Source organism: Poecile atricapillus, chromosome 15 (assembly GCF_030490865.1).
Source record: "Poecile atricapillus isolate bPoeAtr1 chromosome 15, bPoeAtr1.hap1, whole genome shotgun sequence".
In the NCBI taxonomy this organism is placed as follows: domain Eukaryota; kingdom Metazoa; phylum Chordata; class Aves; order Passeriformes; family Paridae; genus Poecile; species Poecile atricapillus.
This window is the reverse complement of record NC_081263.1, coordinates 15,746,535-15,765,397: the sequence shown is the minus strand read 5'-3', so window position 1 is coordinate 15,765,397 and position 18,863 is coordinate 15,746,535. Positions and strand designations below refer to the sequence as shown.

The following is an 18,863-nucleotide window of genomic DNA, read 5'->3' as shown; positions in this document are numbered from 1 at the left end:
TGTGTTCATTGCCACGAAGGTGCCAAATTTAGAAATAATGCAGGAAAATATTAATTTTAAATAAATCAGCACTTTCTTGTCCATGAAAGATTAGGGACCATTAAGGTTTAATGAAATTAATACACAGTTAAAATGGGAGTGTGTTCCTTTAGGTATCTAAACCAATAATTTTCCCCCACATTCAAAAGATTTTATAAAAAATTTTCTTTGACCTCTACTTGCCTTAAATTAATTGTCTTGAGCAATTTGTGCATTAAGGATGTCATTCATTGCACTGGAATGCAGAAATCTAGGTTTGCATTTCTAGAAGTATATGCCTCAGTTAGTAGAAGTTAAATCTGGAAAAAGAAGTATAGAAAAATAGTGTATTGTTGGTTAGTGCTTTTTTGTTCCAGTCTCTATAATTCTGCAGGGAGGTTACTAGACTTCATTTATGGAGCTGGTATAAAGCAGCAGGGTAGCATTGTCCTGTGTTGCTTCTGGAGGCACAGCACTCAGTTTTTGTGGTGAGGCCCAAAGAAATCCAGACGGACTGTCATTGTCCCTTCTTTCTAGGTTTTATACCTAAACATTGGTGAATTTGTGTATAATGCAGAAAATTCTGGGGCTGAATTTGATGGCCTCAGAGGTGATGGATGTAAATGGACTTGGGATGTTTTTGTTCTGGAAGGTGAAAAGCTGCTTTAAAAACATATTTTTGGATTTGTTTATTTATTTTGTGACTGATATTTCAATTTAAATATTTTTTGCACAATGCTGTATGTTTGTTTTTTAATAAATCTCCTGCTTGGCATGCCTAGAACCTCCCTACTAATCCCACCTGGGTAGGGATTAGCTTCCCAGAAGCATGTGCCAGAGCAGTATCCTGTAGCCTGGCAGCCACGGTGTGCAGTAGGTTAAAGGATGGACCTGTGCCCTGGAGGGGTGGATATTTAAGTATCAGTTGAGTAAAATTTTTAAAAAGTTGGGATGCTTGTGCTGGTTTGAAAGTAAACCAGTGGGAGAAATTAACCCCCCACAAATACCTTGAGAGAGATTTCAGGTCAGAGTTACAATTTAATAGGAAGATTACAGTAAATGCAATGATACACAAAAACTGACCCAGAGTCAAGACTATAGCCTGGTACCCTGTTGGTCGGGATGGTGGTCTCAGTCCCATAAAGCAGTGACAGCAGTCCTGTTGAAATGATGGTTGAAGTTGAGAGCAGTGGTCCTGTGGGAGGTCTGATCCTGAAAGTTCGGGTTCTCCTCTAGGTCTGTCCAGGAGTGTGGTGTCCGAAATCCCCAAAGCACACAGAATATTTATGGTCAGATTCAGGCAGAATGCTCAGTACCTCCCCCAGGGTGGGGAATTTCACAATGGAATGATGTAATCCTGTAGGTGATATTATATTTTGGGGAGTCCTTCATGGCTTAGGTCTTTACAGCTGCCCATTGGGGCCGTTTAGCAATTATGGCCCACTGCCAGAGATGACCCCCTTAGGCTGGGTGTAAGTTACCACGGTTCAGTCAGTTTGTGAAGACAGAGAAACACCAGCCTGATGTATCTGGGTTGGGGTGGAGGGGGTTGCCTCTTTTCCTTATTTCCCTCTTTCACTTGCAGCCTGGAGAGTTTGGTGTGCACCTGGCAGCTCTTGCAAACGACCCACCATTACCAGTTCATCAGGAATAATATAGATGGGAGTAGAATGCATAGTTTGGTTACAACCCCACTTGTAACCCAGGACAGATTCTTCACTGCAGTTCTGGGCAAAATTGCCTGGAAAATCACTAAGTGCAGCCCTATGCAATATGGCATGATTTATAGGATGCAGGTGTAACTAGATCTAGGAACTCCCTTCTTATTTTTAGCAATGTGTTTCTGTGCTAAAATTTTTCACCTTTTTCTGGCTTTAATTTGTGAAAGGAGGATTGTCTCTCTTTTTTGAAAGCATCTCCTAACTGCTTTAGGACCCATATTGGAAGGCAAAACATTGGTGATCCCATCCTTCAGAAACCTGTTTCTCCCTAACCTTTTACATTCTCAATTCCCAGGGCTTCTATTTCCTCCACACCTAGACCACTTGTTTAATTCAGTGAAGTATTCAAAGTCTGGTTGTCCTTTTCTGTCCCTCCTAGCTTGAGGAAGGGCAGGAGAGAAGAGCATTAGTGTTGAACACAGGTGAAATGTTTAGCAAGTTGGCATCTTTGTAGGTCAATGACGAGCAACATGTGAGATTCCTTGCAGTTGCTTGTTAGGGTTTGGTTTAGCTCATATTGTAGTCCTGTACCACTGACAACATTTCTGCTTTTGGTTTATGCTCTGATATCACAGTTTCCAATCAAAACTAACTTAATATTCTTATGTGAGGTTTTGTTCCATGTTTCAGTGGTCTGTAGCCTACAATCAAAATTTTGTCTCATTAAAATACTGATGGGGGGAGAAAATGACAAAATGTAAATCTTTTTTTTCCTGCTTGTGAAAAACGAGGTTCACTCTCCTGATACATTTTAAAAGGTTTAATATAAACAAAAAGACATTAGGAGACAAAGACAATAAAACAAAGGGTTAAAACGGCCAGGTGCTTGGCTCTCTGCCAAGAGCACACCTGGTGTCTTGGAAACAACCTTTATATGGTATTGTGCTACATGGACTTTCATGCATATTCAAACTTTTCCAGGAACTGTTTTGCATGGCCACTCCTTGTGTCTGCCTTTTTAGAGTATACATGTTTCTTGACTTTGTGGTTTTAGTTCCTTTCTTATCATCTTTTGATTTGGGCTCGTACTCCATCTTCCATAGGTGGTAAGCGTTGATAGCGGTGTTGAGTAGCCTGGGCCTCATTCATCTGTTCACTGGGGGTTATCCTGCCTGCTCAGGCAGGACCTGAACCTAACGTCCAAAATTCTCCTGACCTTCGCCTAAATTCTAGCTAATAGCAGGAGAAAAAGACTGCATTCACATAAAAGCTATTATAACATTATACATATAATATTCATCTTAATACTTGTGAAATGCCAGTATCACAATATGTATTTATAACACTGCTCTGGAACAGCATGGCTTTAAGAGCAGTGATTGCATTTTAAATAGTGTAACTGTGCTAAAGAGATCCAAATTATATTCAGTCATTGCCAGTATGATTGTCCTGCCTTGGAAGGATGTTGGAAGCTCTTAAAAGCTGATTCAACTGCATCTGCACTGCAGGTTTGTATTAGAGCTACCTTTGAAATGGATAAAATGTCAGAGATACAAAAATCAGTAAAGCATAATACTAGCTACTCCTGTGTGACATAAATATCTCTGGGATTTGATAATTGAATGTGGTTTACTGTTTGAGGGGGAGGCTTTTGAATTCAGAAAAAATAATCTGTTGTGGTGAAAAAAAGTTTGATTGCTCTGTTAGCTGTCCTGGTTATGTACACATGCATCTCATGAAAGATTTTAATTTCCAATTTTTGTACCTTTCAGGATCTCTGCTTCCACTTTTTAATTCTCATTCTAAAGAAACATACATGAAAAATGTGTGGGGAGGGCTCACATTTTATTATAGTCTGATTCTGTAATATATTTGCTTGTTAGTGGAAGGTGTTGTGTGGATATTAATAGACCTTTTTGTCTTAAAATATGTAGATCTTGAGTTTCTTAATTGACATGATGACATTGAGCTCCTCTAGCCTTCATTTCTGTTAATGTGCGCTTCTTGACTTTGAACAGTGTGAAGAGTGTCTGTGCTGGCAGCATGGAGTCTGTATGGGCTTACTGGAAGATAATATACCTGAGAAATATACCTGCTATATTTGCCAAGATCCTCCAGGTACCGAAACTTAAGGTTACAGACCCTTGTTATATATGTAGTAAATCTGCTAGTTTATCTATATCTAATCTGTATCTATATCTATCTCAAAATTTGCACTATTTTTTCCCCTATCTGTGTCTCTCATTGTAGTAGGTAAGTTTCAGTTTCATAAAGTTAATTTATGTGAATGTCCATGATTCAGTATTGTGGAATTACAAAAGGACAGGAATGGATAAGAATGTTTTCACTGTGATGACCATCTGTCACATATTTGCTGTAATAAGGATTGTACTGTCTGACTGTGGCAAATGAGTGTAGAAAACACTCAGGAAGCTCAAGCAAAGACTCCTCACAAGCACATCTTAGGGTATTTGACTGCAGGTCTCCCCCAGCAAATCAGGCTTATGCGTTCTTTAAAATAAGCACAAGGCTCCTGGCTCTCCTCAGCAGTGGCTCTTGTCATTGACTGCATTACCTGCTGTCATGGTTTGACACTGGCCAAACACCAGGCACCCATGAAAGCTGCTTGCTCACCCTCCCTGCTACAGCTGGGCAGAGGAGAGAAAAATTTAACAAAGGGTTCATGAGCTGAGACCGGGAGAAAACACTCCAAGGGTAAAACAGGCTCAACTTAGAGATACAAAGTGAGTTTATTACCAACAAAATCAGAGGAGAATGATGAGAAATAAAATGAGGCCTAAAAAAACACCTTTTCTTCCCCAAACCCTCCCTCCTTTCTACCAACAGTGCAGGGAGTCTTGGTCAGTTCACCACCCAAGGTTTTCTTCCACTGTTCAAGGAGAGGAGTACTTCCCCTGTGAGACTGTGGGGTCCCTCCCACAGGGGACAGTTCTCTTCAAACCTCTTGGACTTGGGTACAATCTCATGAGCAGCACTCTGCCCAAAACTGCTGCAACATGAGTCCTTCCCATGGGCACTCTTCCCAAAACTGCTATGGCGTGGGTCACTCTCCACGGGGTGCAGTCCTCCAAGGACAGGCTGCTCCAGCCTGGAAGCAGGGGTTCTTTCTCCACTGTGTCTCTCTCCCACTGGATCACAGCCTCCTCCAGGCATCCACTCCAGCATGGGCACCTCCCCTATTGGCTGCAGTTTGGTCTGTGGATCCCCATGGGCTGCGGGTGGATCTCTGCATCTGGATCTCTGTATCCCCACGGATCTGTTATCACAGAGGTATTACCAACCTCTCTCATTGACCCAGCCTTTGCAAGCAGCATGTCCATCTTCAGAGCCATCAGGGATTGGCTCTTCTGGACATGGTGGAAAGCTTCCAGCAGCTTCTTACGGAAGCCACCTCTGTGGCAGCACCCCCTCCCCCCAGTCAGGTGGTGCAAAACCAACACACCTACAATAACCTATATATTGATATTTACCTGGGGTAACACAGTCAGAGTTGATTAAACAGTATGTTCTCTCCTCCTTAGCAGATAGTTTTAAATGTCTTAGTCCATTTTACACAGCAGGTAAAATTACACTTAGGGGAATATTTTCTGACTTTCTGCTGTATGGATTACAAAGCCTTGCAGAAAGTGAAAATGGATGAGGTTTGGGCTTGAGTCCATGGTTATAAATGGCAAGAAGATGGATCTCTGTTCACCTGATGAAAAGACCTTTTTGGTTTATATACGTATTTGGATTGTGATCTAAGGGCTTATTGACTGTTGAAATCTGCCAACTCTTTTGTACTTTAACTCATAGATTTGTGTAGTATGTTTACTGCTGTTCTTTGTACTCTCAGCAATGAAGACATTCTACACCTAAATACTGAACTTTTACTACAAGGTTTATTCAAGGTTTTTTAGAGTATCTTGCTTTTAGAATTTTCACCTTCTATTAAAGATCTTATGATTTATGTCAGTTGAATGTAGTTTTAAATGGAACTGAAATGCACACTCAAACTGAAGTTGTGTCATCACACTTGAATGTGAGTGCTTTTCTGCAGCATCTAATTACAGCTTCATTTGTTTAGTTCATCATTAACTATTTGAAGATTTGAAATTCACATTGGAGGGGTCTTAATTTTTACCTCTGTCTTGAAAAAGGAAAATATGTCCAACTTTTTGACTGCAAAGATGGCTTTTCAGTGGCTCTCCTTTTGGCTTGAAGTGAGTTAATAGGCTGTATGAATCTGCAAAGAGGTGCCTTTTTAAACTGGGCATGACTATTCAGCAAACTCTTACTTAGGAGTTTACCCCAGCCTTAACTGCTGGAACTTATAACAGCATCTCTCATTCTATTAGAAATAAAAGCAGATTTAGTGTAATTTTGTCTAAAAACTGTGCTAACTGCTATTTTACTCGGGTCTTTTTGAGTCAGGTGGGATTTTTAAGAGATTTGTTAACATTTACTCTTGTTTAAGCATGATCAAGATGATCATGTAGCAGAATTGCTTGTGGCTATAGTCTGGTGTCTTAAGGTTATATTTTTCAAAAGGGAGCACTTTTTATCTCAGGGTGCACATGACCTCAGTTGTTCAGGTGACCATGAAGCTCTCAAAGTCACTGTTTTATTCTTGTGGACTGAACTCCACTTTCCATCACAGATGTCAGCTTCTCTAATGCAGAAATTAATGAGGGAGGGCTAATGCAGGTGGCCAGGAGTGTCTCCAATGTGGTTCTGACCATACAAAAATTCTGCTCAACTTTCTTCTTGATACAGTGTATCTGCCTGGAAGGTTGAGCTGGTACAGCTTTCAGAATTCTTTTTTACCCTGTCGTGATTTCTGATGCCTCCTAATACCCATGGATTGCTATGTAGTGCCAGCCTCAGTCTCATTCTGCTGCCTAGTAGCTTTTTTTTTTTTTTCTTTTTTTTTCTTTTTTTTTTTTTTAAAAACTTCTCCTCTAACTAACTAACTAACCTGCTTATATTGGAGACCTTTTTGCAGTTACGGTTCTCAGTCTGTGCTCCAGTTTTATCTCTGGTTTTATGGGCTTGCTGCCTGGGCTGTCCATAGGCAGTGGCTGATGTGATTGTTTCTGCAGGTGCTGTTCACTGAGAACATCTGTAGTAACTGTATTTTACAGGATGTGTGGGAACTTTCGTTAAGTATATAGCACAAAGGTTTTTTGTAGGTGTTTGCAATTTAGCAAGCATCTTTCCTTGTAATACTGTTTGTTCAGCAGTTTAAGTTACTTCTATTGATGCATTTATCACATTCAACACCATTTCAGCTGTTGCTGATATTCAGTATCAAGAGTTGATATCTCTCAAGAAAGAATTATCATTATTGGAAGCTTTACTTAGGCAAGTTTTCTATCGGAACCTCATCCTTGATTCCTTCAAAACGCATTTTTGCACAACTGTACTAATACATGTTGATGTTAAAAACAAGACCACTGGGAAGCTGATTGCCTTTTTCTGCATTTTTCTGTCTACGGAGAGCTCCATTCAGACTGTAAATTCTGTTATAACCATGGTTATACTAGTCAATGTGATATCCTGCTAAAAATACAGCTTTCTTAGCCTCATCTCTAACTGCCTGTTGTGAATGTCCTTTGGTGGAAGTTGGTGTCAGAATGCTTTTACAGTTGGGAAGAGGTTTTTGGCTTCCTGTTTTACAAGTTCTTCATTTCTTCAGGGTTATGTCTGCTGTTACAAGATCTTCATTGGTTCTGTTGATAAGAACAAATAAGCTGTTGCAGTACCTGGAGATAATCAGAATTATTACCAGCAATGTCAACACATCATTTTAATTCACTCATTACTGTCACTTTAGGTCAGAGGTCCAGCTTAAAGTACTGGTATGAAAAGGAGTGGTTAAGTAATGGTCACATGCATGGCTTAGCATTTTTGGAAGAAAATTATTCCCACCAAAATGCCAAGAAGATAGTGGCCACTCACCAGCTGCTTGGTGATGTACAGCGAGTGATCGAAGTCCTGCACGGGCTGCAGCTGAAGATGAGCATATTACAGTAAGCAGTATTTAAGTACCAGCCAGCATGTTCTCCTCGGGAATTAGACTGCAAGTATAAAAATAACCAGAAATGCAGGCTTGCATTTGTGCTCTGTGAATTTGTAACATTGAATTGCTAATGTGATCTTGGGAAAGGACTTCGCTGCTTGAAAACTGTTTAAGTAGGTTGTGTGTAAATGGACAATATGTATAGAAAGGTTTAAACTAATAAAACTAATAATGACAGATTTTACTGAATCACCCACATAGATTTTAAGTAAGAACAGGATAGACTTATAACCCATGGCACCATTTTTGCAGCACTTGCTTTCTCCATTACAGGAAATCTGGTCATAGCTTGTCCAAGAGGAATCAAATATTTTTGTTTGGTACAGTATGTTGTTCTGGTGCAGTGGGAGAGTGGTTGCACCCTCAGCAACCTGAATCACTTCATTTCTGAACAAAGGTCATTTTAGCTATATATACGGAAAATAATATAATTATTTATATAAAAGGGTTTTTTCTATCAAGTCAACTTTGTATTGATTTTCAATGTGTATTTTCCTATTTAAAGTCATCCTTGGGTTCTGATCACTGAATTTATTTTTTTTTAAACTCAAATCCAGCAGTTTTAAATTTATTTAAATTTATTGAATTCCATAATTGTAATTTATTAGTTGATAAATTGCACAGCAGCAACTATTTGGAAAACAAAGTGCTTTTGGCATTCTTTAGACCCTTTCCCCTAACCTGTGGTGATGGAGGAGGTCCACTGACCTCTTAAAGCAAGCAAGTAGCCATTTTAACATAGGGTTTTGCTTTTCCATTTTGGGATCCTTCAGTTAGGTCTGTAAGTAATCGCTTTCCTTTTTGGAGACTGAAACATACATACTGTAAGGCCACTTCATGGGCCTTTTGTTAAAGAGTGACACTTGAGTTTCAAGCTTTCCAGTTGTGAATTGAGATTTAGACGGTACTGAGGTAGGGAGCACTGGGCATGTGTGTGATGGTTGCTGCAGGTTTTGTTCCTTTTCTCTCCCATGCTCAAGTCAGTGTGATGGCCTAGCTTAATTAAAGGTAAGGTGCAGGCAGTCCTGTTTGGATCATCTGGTTGAAAGTTTCAGCATCTGTTTTCTTTATCATGATGTAAATCAGAAGAGTTTTGAAAAATTGCTGAATTAGAATAATTATTATATTGTTGATGCAGATCAGCACATAGAAAGAAGATGATTTCACAGGTTCCTGAAATGATTAGGAGAATGTTGCTCAGTGTTTCAAGGAGGTGGCAAAAGACCCAAGGTGATGACCCCAGCAGTGCCATGGAAGGGTGAACCTTCAGCAGGCAGGAGATAAAAGGTTATTCGAGTATTAGCATTTGAATTTTCATCCTGAGTAACTGGTGCATCATTTTTCAGAAAAAAAATCTGAAAATTTGTAAAATTATCCCTTGCTCTGTTCTGAGCAAACTGTAGTTTCTTTAGGTGTAGCAGAGTGGAGCTCAAGCAGAAAGCTTTGGTAAGTGAACACCTGGCTTTCACTTTCCCAGGCATGCCTGCTGGATGGTTCACCAGGGAGATACATCCTCGCTATGCCAGCACTGGAGGCAAAGGTGCTTCTATGACATAGTCTGAGCACATCCTTGGCAGCTGTATGCACTCTGGTTTCTTCTGAAAGACATTGAAGAAACCTGAGCTGCTGCAGAATGGGTTAGAAAGGAGTTGCTACTGAAGTCAGGTGGTCATGTTTTGTTGGGTGGTTTGGTGAACAGCTAGAAAAGATGGATCAGCTGAATAGAATAAGTCAATCCACTTTTGCAAGGAAGCAGAGATGGGGGCTTGAGGGAAGCCCTCCCTTGCTGTTTAGCCCAGTGCAGGTGCTTTAGAGTGAGGATTTGCTCTGCTGTGTTCCTGCAGCCTGTAGCAGCTGAGCTGCCAGCCCTTTGAAGATAGTATTCTGCTCTGCTCTCCTTTTACTGCCGTTTTGATGCCTGACACAAGGAAGAACATGGGTTATAATGCTCACTCGAAATCTTTTGTTTGTTATATCTGGAATAATATGATATCTGTAGTTGCCCCTTTTGCTGGAATAAATAATGTATTAGTCAATTTGAAGACAAAATAAGAATTTTTCTAAGAACAGGTTGGAACACCACTACAATGTTGTTTTACCATTCCTTACTAAAAATATTCCAGTTTAAATTAATTTCTGCTGTTAATAAATTGCAAATATTGAAGCAAAATGTTCCATGAAGGACCAACATTGGTGAGGAGTTGTATGTGTCTATTTGCAGCTTGTTCTTCAAGTTTTCTATTAATCTAAACACTTGGCTTTTTTTACTGTTTAATTATTCTTAATTTATTTATGTAAGAGGATAGTTTGCTTAGTCACTTTGGCATTTAAATTGGGTGGTTTACTTCTTTATGTTTGAACAGAAATAAAGAACACCCTGACTTAAAGCTTTGGTGTCATCCATGGAAGCACATCACGGTGGATGAAAAAATCCATACAAAACACATCATTCACTTCGAGGAAAACTGTTGCAAAGAGGAGACAGCAAGTTATAGAACTTGGAATGGGACAGTTGAGAAGCCTTCAACAATTCCTTCTGTGGAGGAATCTTACATTACAAGTGAACACTGTTACCAGAAGCCTCGGGCCTACTACCCTGCCATAGAGCAGAGGCTGGTTGTAGAAACAAGAGGTTCAGCCATGGATGACGGAGTAAATAGAATAAGGGAAAATGGGGATGATACCCTCTCAGAGAGGTTTGGCTGGAATCTGGACCAAGAAATATGCAAGATTGAAAATGAATCCAAACACAATTACTCAAAGGTATTTTTATTAAAATAACCCTCTCTGGCAAAGAGCATGTGTTTGCCTAGCAACCTGCAAACCTCAGCCTTTTTAAATACTTTTTGGTCTGTTTGTCTTTGTTTTTCTGTTAGAATGTTAAAATTTAAGTTGTCAATAACAACTAAAATGATAAATGTGATCAACTCCTTCATTTTATATTATAATTTAAAAATCTAGGTTGACTTCTTGACCTCAAGTAATTTAAAAAGTGTGGACCATACATTATGGTCCACTGGTAGTTCATTGCTGCTTACTTTCATGCTTTAAATGAAAAATAAACACTAGCAAAGAGAGAGAACAGGCCAAGCATGTATAATACTACCAAATACACTGGTAGGCCAACTTCTAATTATTTCCATCTTTATTTCCATGTTCCTTCTAATAGCTAAATTAATTTTAGGTTCTTCAGGCAGCAGTTCAAGATGGAAAAAAAAGGGTATCAGACTGAAGTGATTTTTTTTAAGACTGATCACCATGCAATAGTCCTGTATATTCTTCCTACTGGAGCACTTCAGGTTTAGCTTTAAAATGCTTGGTTCTCATTGTCAGCTCTGTCAGCATAGTAGAGGCCTTTCTACTCCCCAGTGCAAAATTTTTGCTTCTATTAGTACCATTTCCTATTAAATGTGGGCTGACAAATGTTGAAAACCCTCTGGGAAATGAATGAAACCTCTCTGCTCTAGAGCCAGGCTAGGAGAGCTGTGAGTGTTCATCTGGAGAAGGATTCAGGGAGACCTGAGAGCCCCTTCCAGTGTTTAAAGGGGTTCCAGGAGAGCTGGAGAGGGACTGTGGACAAAGGATGGAGGGACAGGGCAAGGGGCAATGGCCTTAACATGAAGGAGTCTAGATTTTAGATGGGATATTAGGAAGAAATTCTTCCCTGTGAGGGTGGTAAGGCCCTGGCACAGGTTGCCCAAGAAGCTGTGGTTGCCCCATTCCTGGCCAGGTTGGATGGGGCTTGGAGCAACTTGGGATAGTGGAAGGTGTCCCTGCCCATGGCAGGTGTTTTAAAGGCCTTTTCCAACCCAGACAATTGTATAATTTTATGATTCCATTAAATACTGAGCTTCCTTTTTTTTAGATAAAGGTATAGCTCTTACTTCATCCATATGTAAGTTGTAATTTGCTGGTTTTAACTTCTCTGCCAGTCTGTTGAGATTGTGTTATGTTTCCTAGAAAGGCAAATATTTTAGTTCTTGAATCTAAAAGAGCCTTTTTCTAAAGGCTCGTATTTCAGCAAGGGAATGAGAAAAGTAGGGGAGTAGAATGAACACTACTGATGTTGTAGTCAAGTTCTGTAAGGAGTGGTAATGTTTGTTTGGAGATGGTTCAGTGAAAGTTTTAGTAGAATTTAGATTAGATTCCTTAAGGAAAAATCCCTTTTCACTCCTGAATTGTTTGCTCTTTAGTTGATTATTGTCAGGTGAAAAACAGCTTCAGCATTCCCTGACATGCACAAATTCAGTGCCGGGTCTTACAGATGAAAAGTGGCATGTGTATGTTACCTTCAGAAAACCAGATGCTTGTGAAGTCCAAAAGCTTTTAGCAAAATACCTATGAAAATATGCTTATATTTAGATCTTCATGCTCAAACCAGTTTAGTATCTGTATATGATCTGTGTCTCTCCCACTCACTGGCCTATGATGACTTGAGCAATTGGGGGGACTGGGAGGACTCAGGTAGTTCAGCTCCCCAGTTCTGTTTCACTGTAACAAATATTTAATATGTGTATTTCTGCTAGGTGAGAGAGTCTGTCTCTAAGAAAGTCTCTCCAGAGGAAGCTATTGAAATGAAATTGTTGGAAAAAGACAAAGAAGGAGTTGTGAACTCGCAGCTGCAGTGGCAGCTCAATCTTTTAGCTCACGTGGAATCTCTGCAAGATGAAGTCATACACAGAATGGATTTCATTGAGAAGGAGCTAGATGGTAAGTAGTGTTATTCTAGTTTAAAAAAATAACTTTTTTTTAAACTGAATTACCGGTTCAAAATATGCTCAAGACCAGAATTTTACTTCTTCACACCTACAAAGGTCTGAATGTTCCATTATCACATCTCCCAAGACATACTGCTGATGTGGGGTGTGGATTTTAAAACAAAGAGCAGAATTTCACAGAACAAGCTCTAGTTAGGCTGTCTTTAAATATTTGCATCAGATGTCGTACTGGAATGTCTTTGTGTCTTTTTGGGTTTAGGTTTTTGTAATTTTCCAAAATTCTTCTGTATGTCTGCATTTCTCTGTTCTTCTGGGCCTCACTGCCTATGTTAGCCCATTCTGGGTGGCCTCTTCAGTGCACAAGGCTCTTATCCTTTCCTCTCTCTTCCAAATTCTTCATTTAAATGTTTAAATTTAAATCCTAAAAAAAGATTTTCATAGTAATGGAAAACTTATAAGCCCTTTGTGTTGCATTAAATGATTCAGGATAGTTCTTCTTTACTTCATTAAGTCTGACCACTGGTTGTGTAGTGGTTATAACAGCAGCTTTACTTGCAGGGGAATCCAGCTTCTGTCCAAGTACAAGTCCTCTCTTTGTAAGGTACTGAAAAGTTGGACAGCTAAAGGGCTATTTCAGGTAATGAAGATCAGTCAGGGCTGTACTGCCTAAAGAAACTCTGGTTCCCAAAAGTTAGACTTTTTGTACCTGCTGTGGAGCATGGGTCTGTGCAGTTTGTTGCTGCTTGGAGCAGGAAGTTTCTTAATTCAAGGCGGGATTTGTCAGTAGTGAGTGATGCTGCTGGTTCTGCAGCAGGTGCTGCCCATGGGTAAAGTTCACCTGTTGATCTGGTTGGTGGCAGTGGCTGCTCTTGGTAGAGGTGTATTTATTCTGTCTTCAAGGCTTCAGTCTTCATCTGCAATACTGTCAACATCCCCAGAAGTCATCATAATCCAACCTGACCACCTTCCTTGTGGGTGTGTTACACTGTCACTTGACTTGTTTTCTGTTCCTTGTTTCCTACTGAGAAGCTTTTTAAAGCAAGAGTTCATTTTCTTTGTGCAGCACTGTACTGGCTCGTGCTTTTGATCTTCACCCCCATTTTGTGTTACCCAGTTCTGCCTTGGTCAGTTGTATTCCATATTGATGACCGATTTCTTTCATTCCAGTAGTCCCATCCTCAATGGCACAAACTCCTGTACCACTGTGTCCTTGCCCTGGAATTGACACAGATCAGAAGTTTAGCATGAGATTTCACAATGTCTTGTCCAGAGTTTTCCTTTCCTGCTTTTTCCTAGGAACAGCATCTTCTCCCCCCATCCCCATGTGAATTATTTGGTTATGTATCAAAAGTTACTTGCAAATTGTGTGAGGTGTTCAGTTCTGTGATTTCTCAAATAACAGTGTTAAAGATATTGCCCACTTTTTTCTCAAGATTTACAAAAGATTTAAAGAATTCTTGTTTTGTGACTTCAGATGAGCTGTTTGCTGAGAACTACAAGTTCTCAGTGACAGTGGCACTCAACTGAGTGACAGTTTTTGTTTTCTTTGCAGTTCTGGAGAGTTGGCTGGATTACACAGGAGAGCTGCAACCCCCAGAACCACTGGCTCGACTCCCCCAGCTCAAACATTGCATAAAGCAGCTGATAACAGACTTGGGCAAAGTGCAACAGATTGCACTGTGCTGCTCCACGTGAGGCTGGAGAACACTGGGCTGTGACTGTGTGCAAAGCTGGAGTGTCTGATGGGAGCAGCTCTGAATCTGTAAATGAAATTAGCATGCTGGTTGCATGGGATGCAGATTGACTTCAGGGACTTGTGAAGAAGTGTTGTTCAAAGAAGAGCAAAACGGTTATTTCAGGTCTATTAGACAATTATAATGCTGTGGAAAAGGTCATACTCTTGTCTCCAGAGGTTGCCTGTTGGTTGATTAGTTACACTCAATTTTCACTCCTTACAAGTTGCTCATCAGAATGGTAGAATTTTTCATCATTAAATTGACTAAAAATTGTGCCACTGAAGAACAGTTCTAAGAGCCAAAAAAATTTGGTTGCCAGGGGTTGTAAATAACTTTGCATAATTTAAATGACTCATGTCATGTTTTATTTCTTCTGGTTTATGCATACTAGCACTCAGTATTTAATCATTAGGAGATGTTATAACAGTTTCAGACTTAGTAAGTATGAATGTCCAGCTCTTGACTATAAAATGTTATGTGGAGGTTTTCAAGTAACAGTGGCCTGACCCACACTTCTGTTACAGTAAATAATGTAGCAGGAGGTCACAGGTGGATTGCACTTATTTTCAGAATAAATGATTGTTTTCCATATTTATCCTGTCATTGTCACATGACTTGGTACTGGGAAGTCCATGAACATGGTGTTTATGTGCATTCTTGAGCTCTTAAATCTGGCCATCCTGTGCCTCCTGCAGCAGTTGCTGGGGGGATACCCTCCTTGCAGTAGTACAGAATGCCACCACAGCAGGACTGGAGCCACACTTAGAGTTCAGACTGCAGGATGGTCTTTCATGGATGTGATGTATTTTCTACCCATTTATTAATAATTGCCATTCCGGTTATATTTGGAAATGTAGATTTTTTTCAATACTATGGATGTGTTCATTGTAAAGACTTGCTATGAATGTGTGGTTTTGGGAATCAGTTTTTGTGTAAATAAAGCCTCAAGATCTATGCATGAGGTGCTGTCCTTGCATACAGTGAGTGGGTTATTATCTTAAATGGTCTGTGTTCACAAAGTCCCTTTTTATACCTTAAGTTTTAGATTTTGGTTTCTATGTACTTTGTAATAGCAAAGTGACAAAGCTGCTGGTGTTCAGTCATGTTATACAGAATCTTTGGAACATTGTGAGCATTTGAGAGGTTCAGAGTCTTTCAGCTGCAGATCACCACTCCAGAAATAATGGCTGCAACTTTAGTTTTCCTTCACAGATATTGCTGAGTTCCGTTCCCTATGGAACATAGTGAGCTGGTTTTGCAGTGAGAGGGCATTCTAAAAAAGCTGGATTTGTTACCCTTATTTTATTGTGTGCAATGGTACTACCAAAGGGTAACATTAAAACAGAATTTTAATGGAAAGGCCCATACCTGTACAAATTATTAATTTGGAATATATATCTGTAATGTGTTTATTCACAGGCAAAGAATAATGAAAACTTGAAATATCCAATATTATTGTAGGAGTTAGTCTTTACATGGTTGGTGAATGTTTTATTTCCTTCAGAAAACAAAATAGTTAGGCTGCTCTAGGTAGTAAGTAAGACTTTTATACCAAGATTCACTTCAGGGAATAATTTGTCTCACAGTTTTATAATAAAAAGTTGGTATTAGGGAATACAGCGTACATAGAGCAGAAAAGTAAACTTACTTTTCTGTAACACAATTGGAATAAAACTTATATGGTATTTCAAGTATCACTTGGCTTTCTGAAGGTGAGTCCAGTTCTTATACCTTGGCTCATTCCTGTCAGGTACCTGAACATGTGTAGCTCTAGAGGAGGTGATGGTGACCAGACAGCCAGAACAGCATCAGAGGAGCCCCCAGGCAACTGGTGATTTTCAGGTGAAATGGACCAGAAACCTGGAGCTGGAAAGCAGAACCCTGGTTACAGTCTGTAAAGCAGTATATGGCTGCATGGGAACAGCTTGCTTGTGCTCCCAGTCTGAGGGCATTTAAGCACTCAGTCCCTGAACAGGCTTATTGCTCCAGAGGGGGATTTCTTCCCAAGCCATGGCTTTTGTATGCTCATTGTGTGTTTCCACTTGTCAGTTTATTTTTCCTCAGGGCAGTACTGGAGGTTTGGAAGAAAAGGCAGTTCCCATGGGTAGACCAAGTTGCAGATCCTGGAGACTTGCATCCCAAATATACAATCCCTTCAGTAGTGCTGGGGAAGCCCTTGAAGATAAAGACTGAAAATATTTATTTAAAATAGAGTAGTATTTTATGTGTTCAGGGAAGATTCTTCATTGTGCTCTGCCTGGATTCATTTCTGTCCCTTTTTTTTGCAAGTTTCCTCATGGTTATTTTTAGTCTGGACCAGCTGTTCAGACTGACAGGTCACTTTTTTGTTTCCTTAAATCACTGGTAAGTGAATGCAACGTGGAGCCTTGATGAACTGAGCAAACATTGCACTGTGGGTACACATGTGTTTGTTAATGCACTATTAGAACCAAGGGGCTGTACATAGAATTTTGTTTTGGAGCAATATATGCAAAACTTGAAAACTTCTGTATCTTGGTGTTTGGAATAAATAAAAAAATAGGTTTTTGTTGGTTAAGTCTTAGTAAAGTCTTTGTTTCAATTAATGATAACTCAATAAAATAATTTTGGAATTTTTTCCTTTACATTGCTATGAAGTGCAAGTACTGTAGATTGTCAGGTATATGCATCTCTCAACTGTTGCTAAAGTCTGGAAATTGTTTTCCAGATCTGTTACATAAATATCATTAATAGTGTGTTGGATACTGTTTAATAAGGCACTCACACATTTTGTTCCAAAATCCTAATATGTGTAATATATTAGTACCTGGTATGTGTGATCTGACCCTAGTTTTTGTTCCATTTGGACAAGCAGCCTGTCAGGGGCAGCCACAGCAGCTCAAGGCAGAGGAAACACAGCATTAGCAATGGTGTGAAGCAAGGTGCTCTGGATGCAGTTAACGATCCATACAGAGAAAATGCATGGGGGGAGAAGGAAGCTGGGGAGGGCTGGAGAGGAGCATTGTGCCTGGCCCAGGGTGCCTGAAGGCAAGGGACAGGCATTGATGTACTTTCAGGTTCCATCTTCTTTCCTCTCAGTTTCCCCAGTGGGAGGAAAGCAGATGCATTCCCTTCTGCCGCATGTGTTGTTGGAGACAGGCATGCAACAGAACACACCGAGGTTCATGTGACAGCAGCCAACTTTAGTAAGTGCTATTCTCCTTGTATAGTTTTGAAGGTCTGCACATTGAGTCCTGACTGGATGAACCAGTTGCCATCTGGCCAACGGGCCAATAACTGCCTGTGTTCCCAACAGCTTTACCTGCTCCCCAACGGTCCATACTGCTCGAGTTAGGTAATTAAGGTAGTTACATAATAAATTATATTTCCATTATAAAATTAGGATTATTTCTAACTGTGAGGCCTTCAGGCCAGCTGTTAGCCACTACACAGATGTATTCCCTTGTCCTAGCAAATTTTTCTTTATAAATTCATTCAAAAAAAAAAAAAAAAAGATTCTTATGAAACTGCATTTCAAGGCTGGAGGCTGCATCATTGCTGGAGCCTGCCATGGGAAGCCTGGGGAGACTTGAGCCACTGATGGCAGATCCCAGCGTGTATCATTGCTCCGTGTCATCATGCAGGTCTTTGATGATCATTTAAATGCTAAAATCAGGTTTTGAAGTTGTTGTCTGAATTTGAAATAATTCAGTGGGATGTGTGCTGTGGCTTGTCATGTTTTCATATGCCCTCCGATTTATTTACTAGTCTTATCTGAAGGTTTCTGTAGATGCAGACTCAGAGAAGGACGCAGCTCTTAGGCAGCTGTCAGCCTTCATGTGGGTAGAGTCACTATATTCTCGCTATTTGACCAAAACATCGTCTATAATTACAGGATCTGCTGTTGTCTGTTGTCCAGCCTGTGGGTCTGTTCATGCTCATTCTGATGGCCAGTGCACCATCCACACTGCTGCCACCTGCTGCTCCATCCAGCTGTGGGGGTGCTTGTGGTTGGTCCTTGTTCTGATTTCCCAATGGCGTTCTGGTGCACTGCAGGCCATTGCAGTTGTTCAGCAGTGCTTCACAGCTTTGTGCTAATCCTTCAGGTTGCACAGCAGTTTTTGTGAAGGGAAAAAACTGTACAGCTCTTGTCTAGGTAATACCTGCTGTGAGTAACCCAGATCGATGTCCTGTTGAAACAGGTTAAATACATGCACATATATATATATTTATATATGCTCCATACCTAGTTCTGGGCGGCTGCAAGGGAAGTGGGAGCTGTGTGTACCTTCTGAGCTTCCAGACTGGTGACTAGGTGAGTAAGTCTTGGATCTTCAATACAGATGTGACGATGGACACCAGGGAAGGACCAACTCCTGAACTGATGGTTTCTGTGCCCTTGGGTCTACTGGGGTGAAGGTTAGGTGGATCTTGCTCTGAGTCTGGGCTCCAGGTACAGCTGTGTCCTTTGCACAGAGGCTCTGAGCTGATGAAGACACTGGCTGCTTTGCAGCTCCTCGAAATCCCTTGAATCCCAGCAAATGCTGCTGCAGGGAAAGATGCTCAGTTTAGTTTGAGGGGGATGAGGGGCAGAGCATAATCTTGCCTGGCCAGGTTGCGCATCCAGGTATCACTAAGTGTGAGAGACTAGACTTTTATTGGTTAATGA

General features: G+C 40.4%; 1 protein-coding gene across 22 annotated transcripts in view; it reads left to right on the top strand.

Annotated features, from left to right (window-relative positions):
* The window catches only part of PHF20 (PHD finger protein 20), a 77,985-nt gene extending 61,227 nt beyond the window's left edge, over nucleotides 1–16,758 (top strand). For all 22 annotated transcript variants that reach the window (XM_058851022.1, XM_058851019.1, XM_058851039.1 and 19 more), the window contains 5 exons: nucleotides 3,698–3,797; nucleotides 7,516–7,711; nucleotides 10,125–10,524; nucleotides 12,288–12,471; nucleotides 14,032–16,758. In XM_058851022.1, coding sequence (XP_058707005.1) covers nucleotides 3,698–3,797; nucleotides 7,516–7,711; nucleotides 10,125–10,524; nucleotides 12,288–12,471; nucleotides 14,032–14,174 — 1,023 coding nt within the window. In that variant the 3' untranslated portion in view covers nucleotides 14,175–16,758. The remainder of the gene's footprint in view (nucleotides 1–3,697; nucleotides 3,798–7,515; nucleotides 7,712–10,124; nucleotides 10,525–12,287; nucleotides 12,472–14,031) is intronic.
* The last annotated feature ends 2,105 nt before the right edge of the window (nucleotides 16,759–18,863 follow it).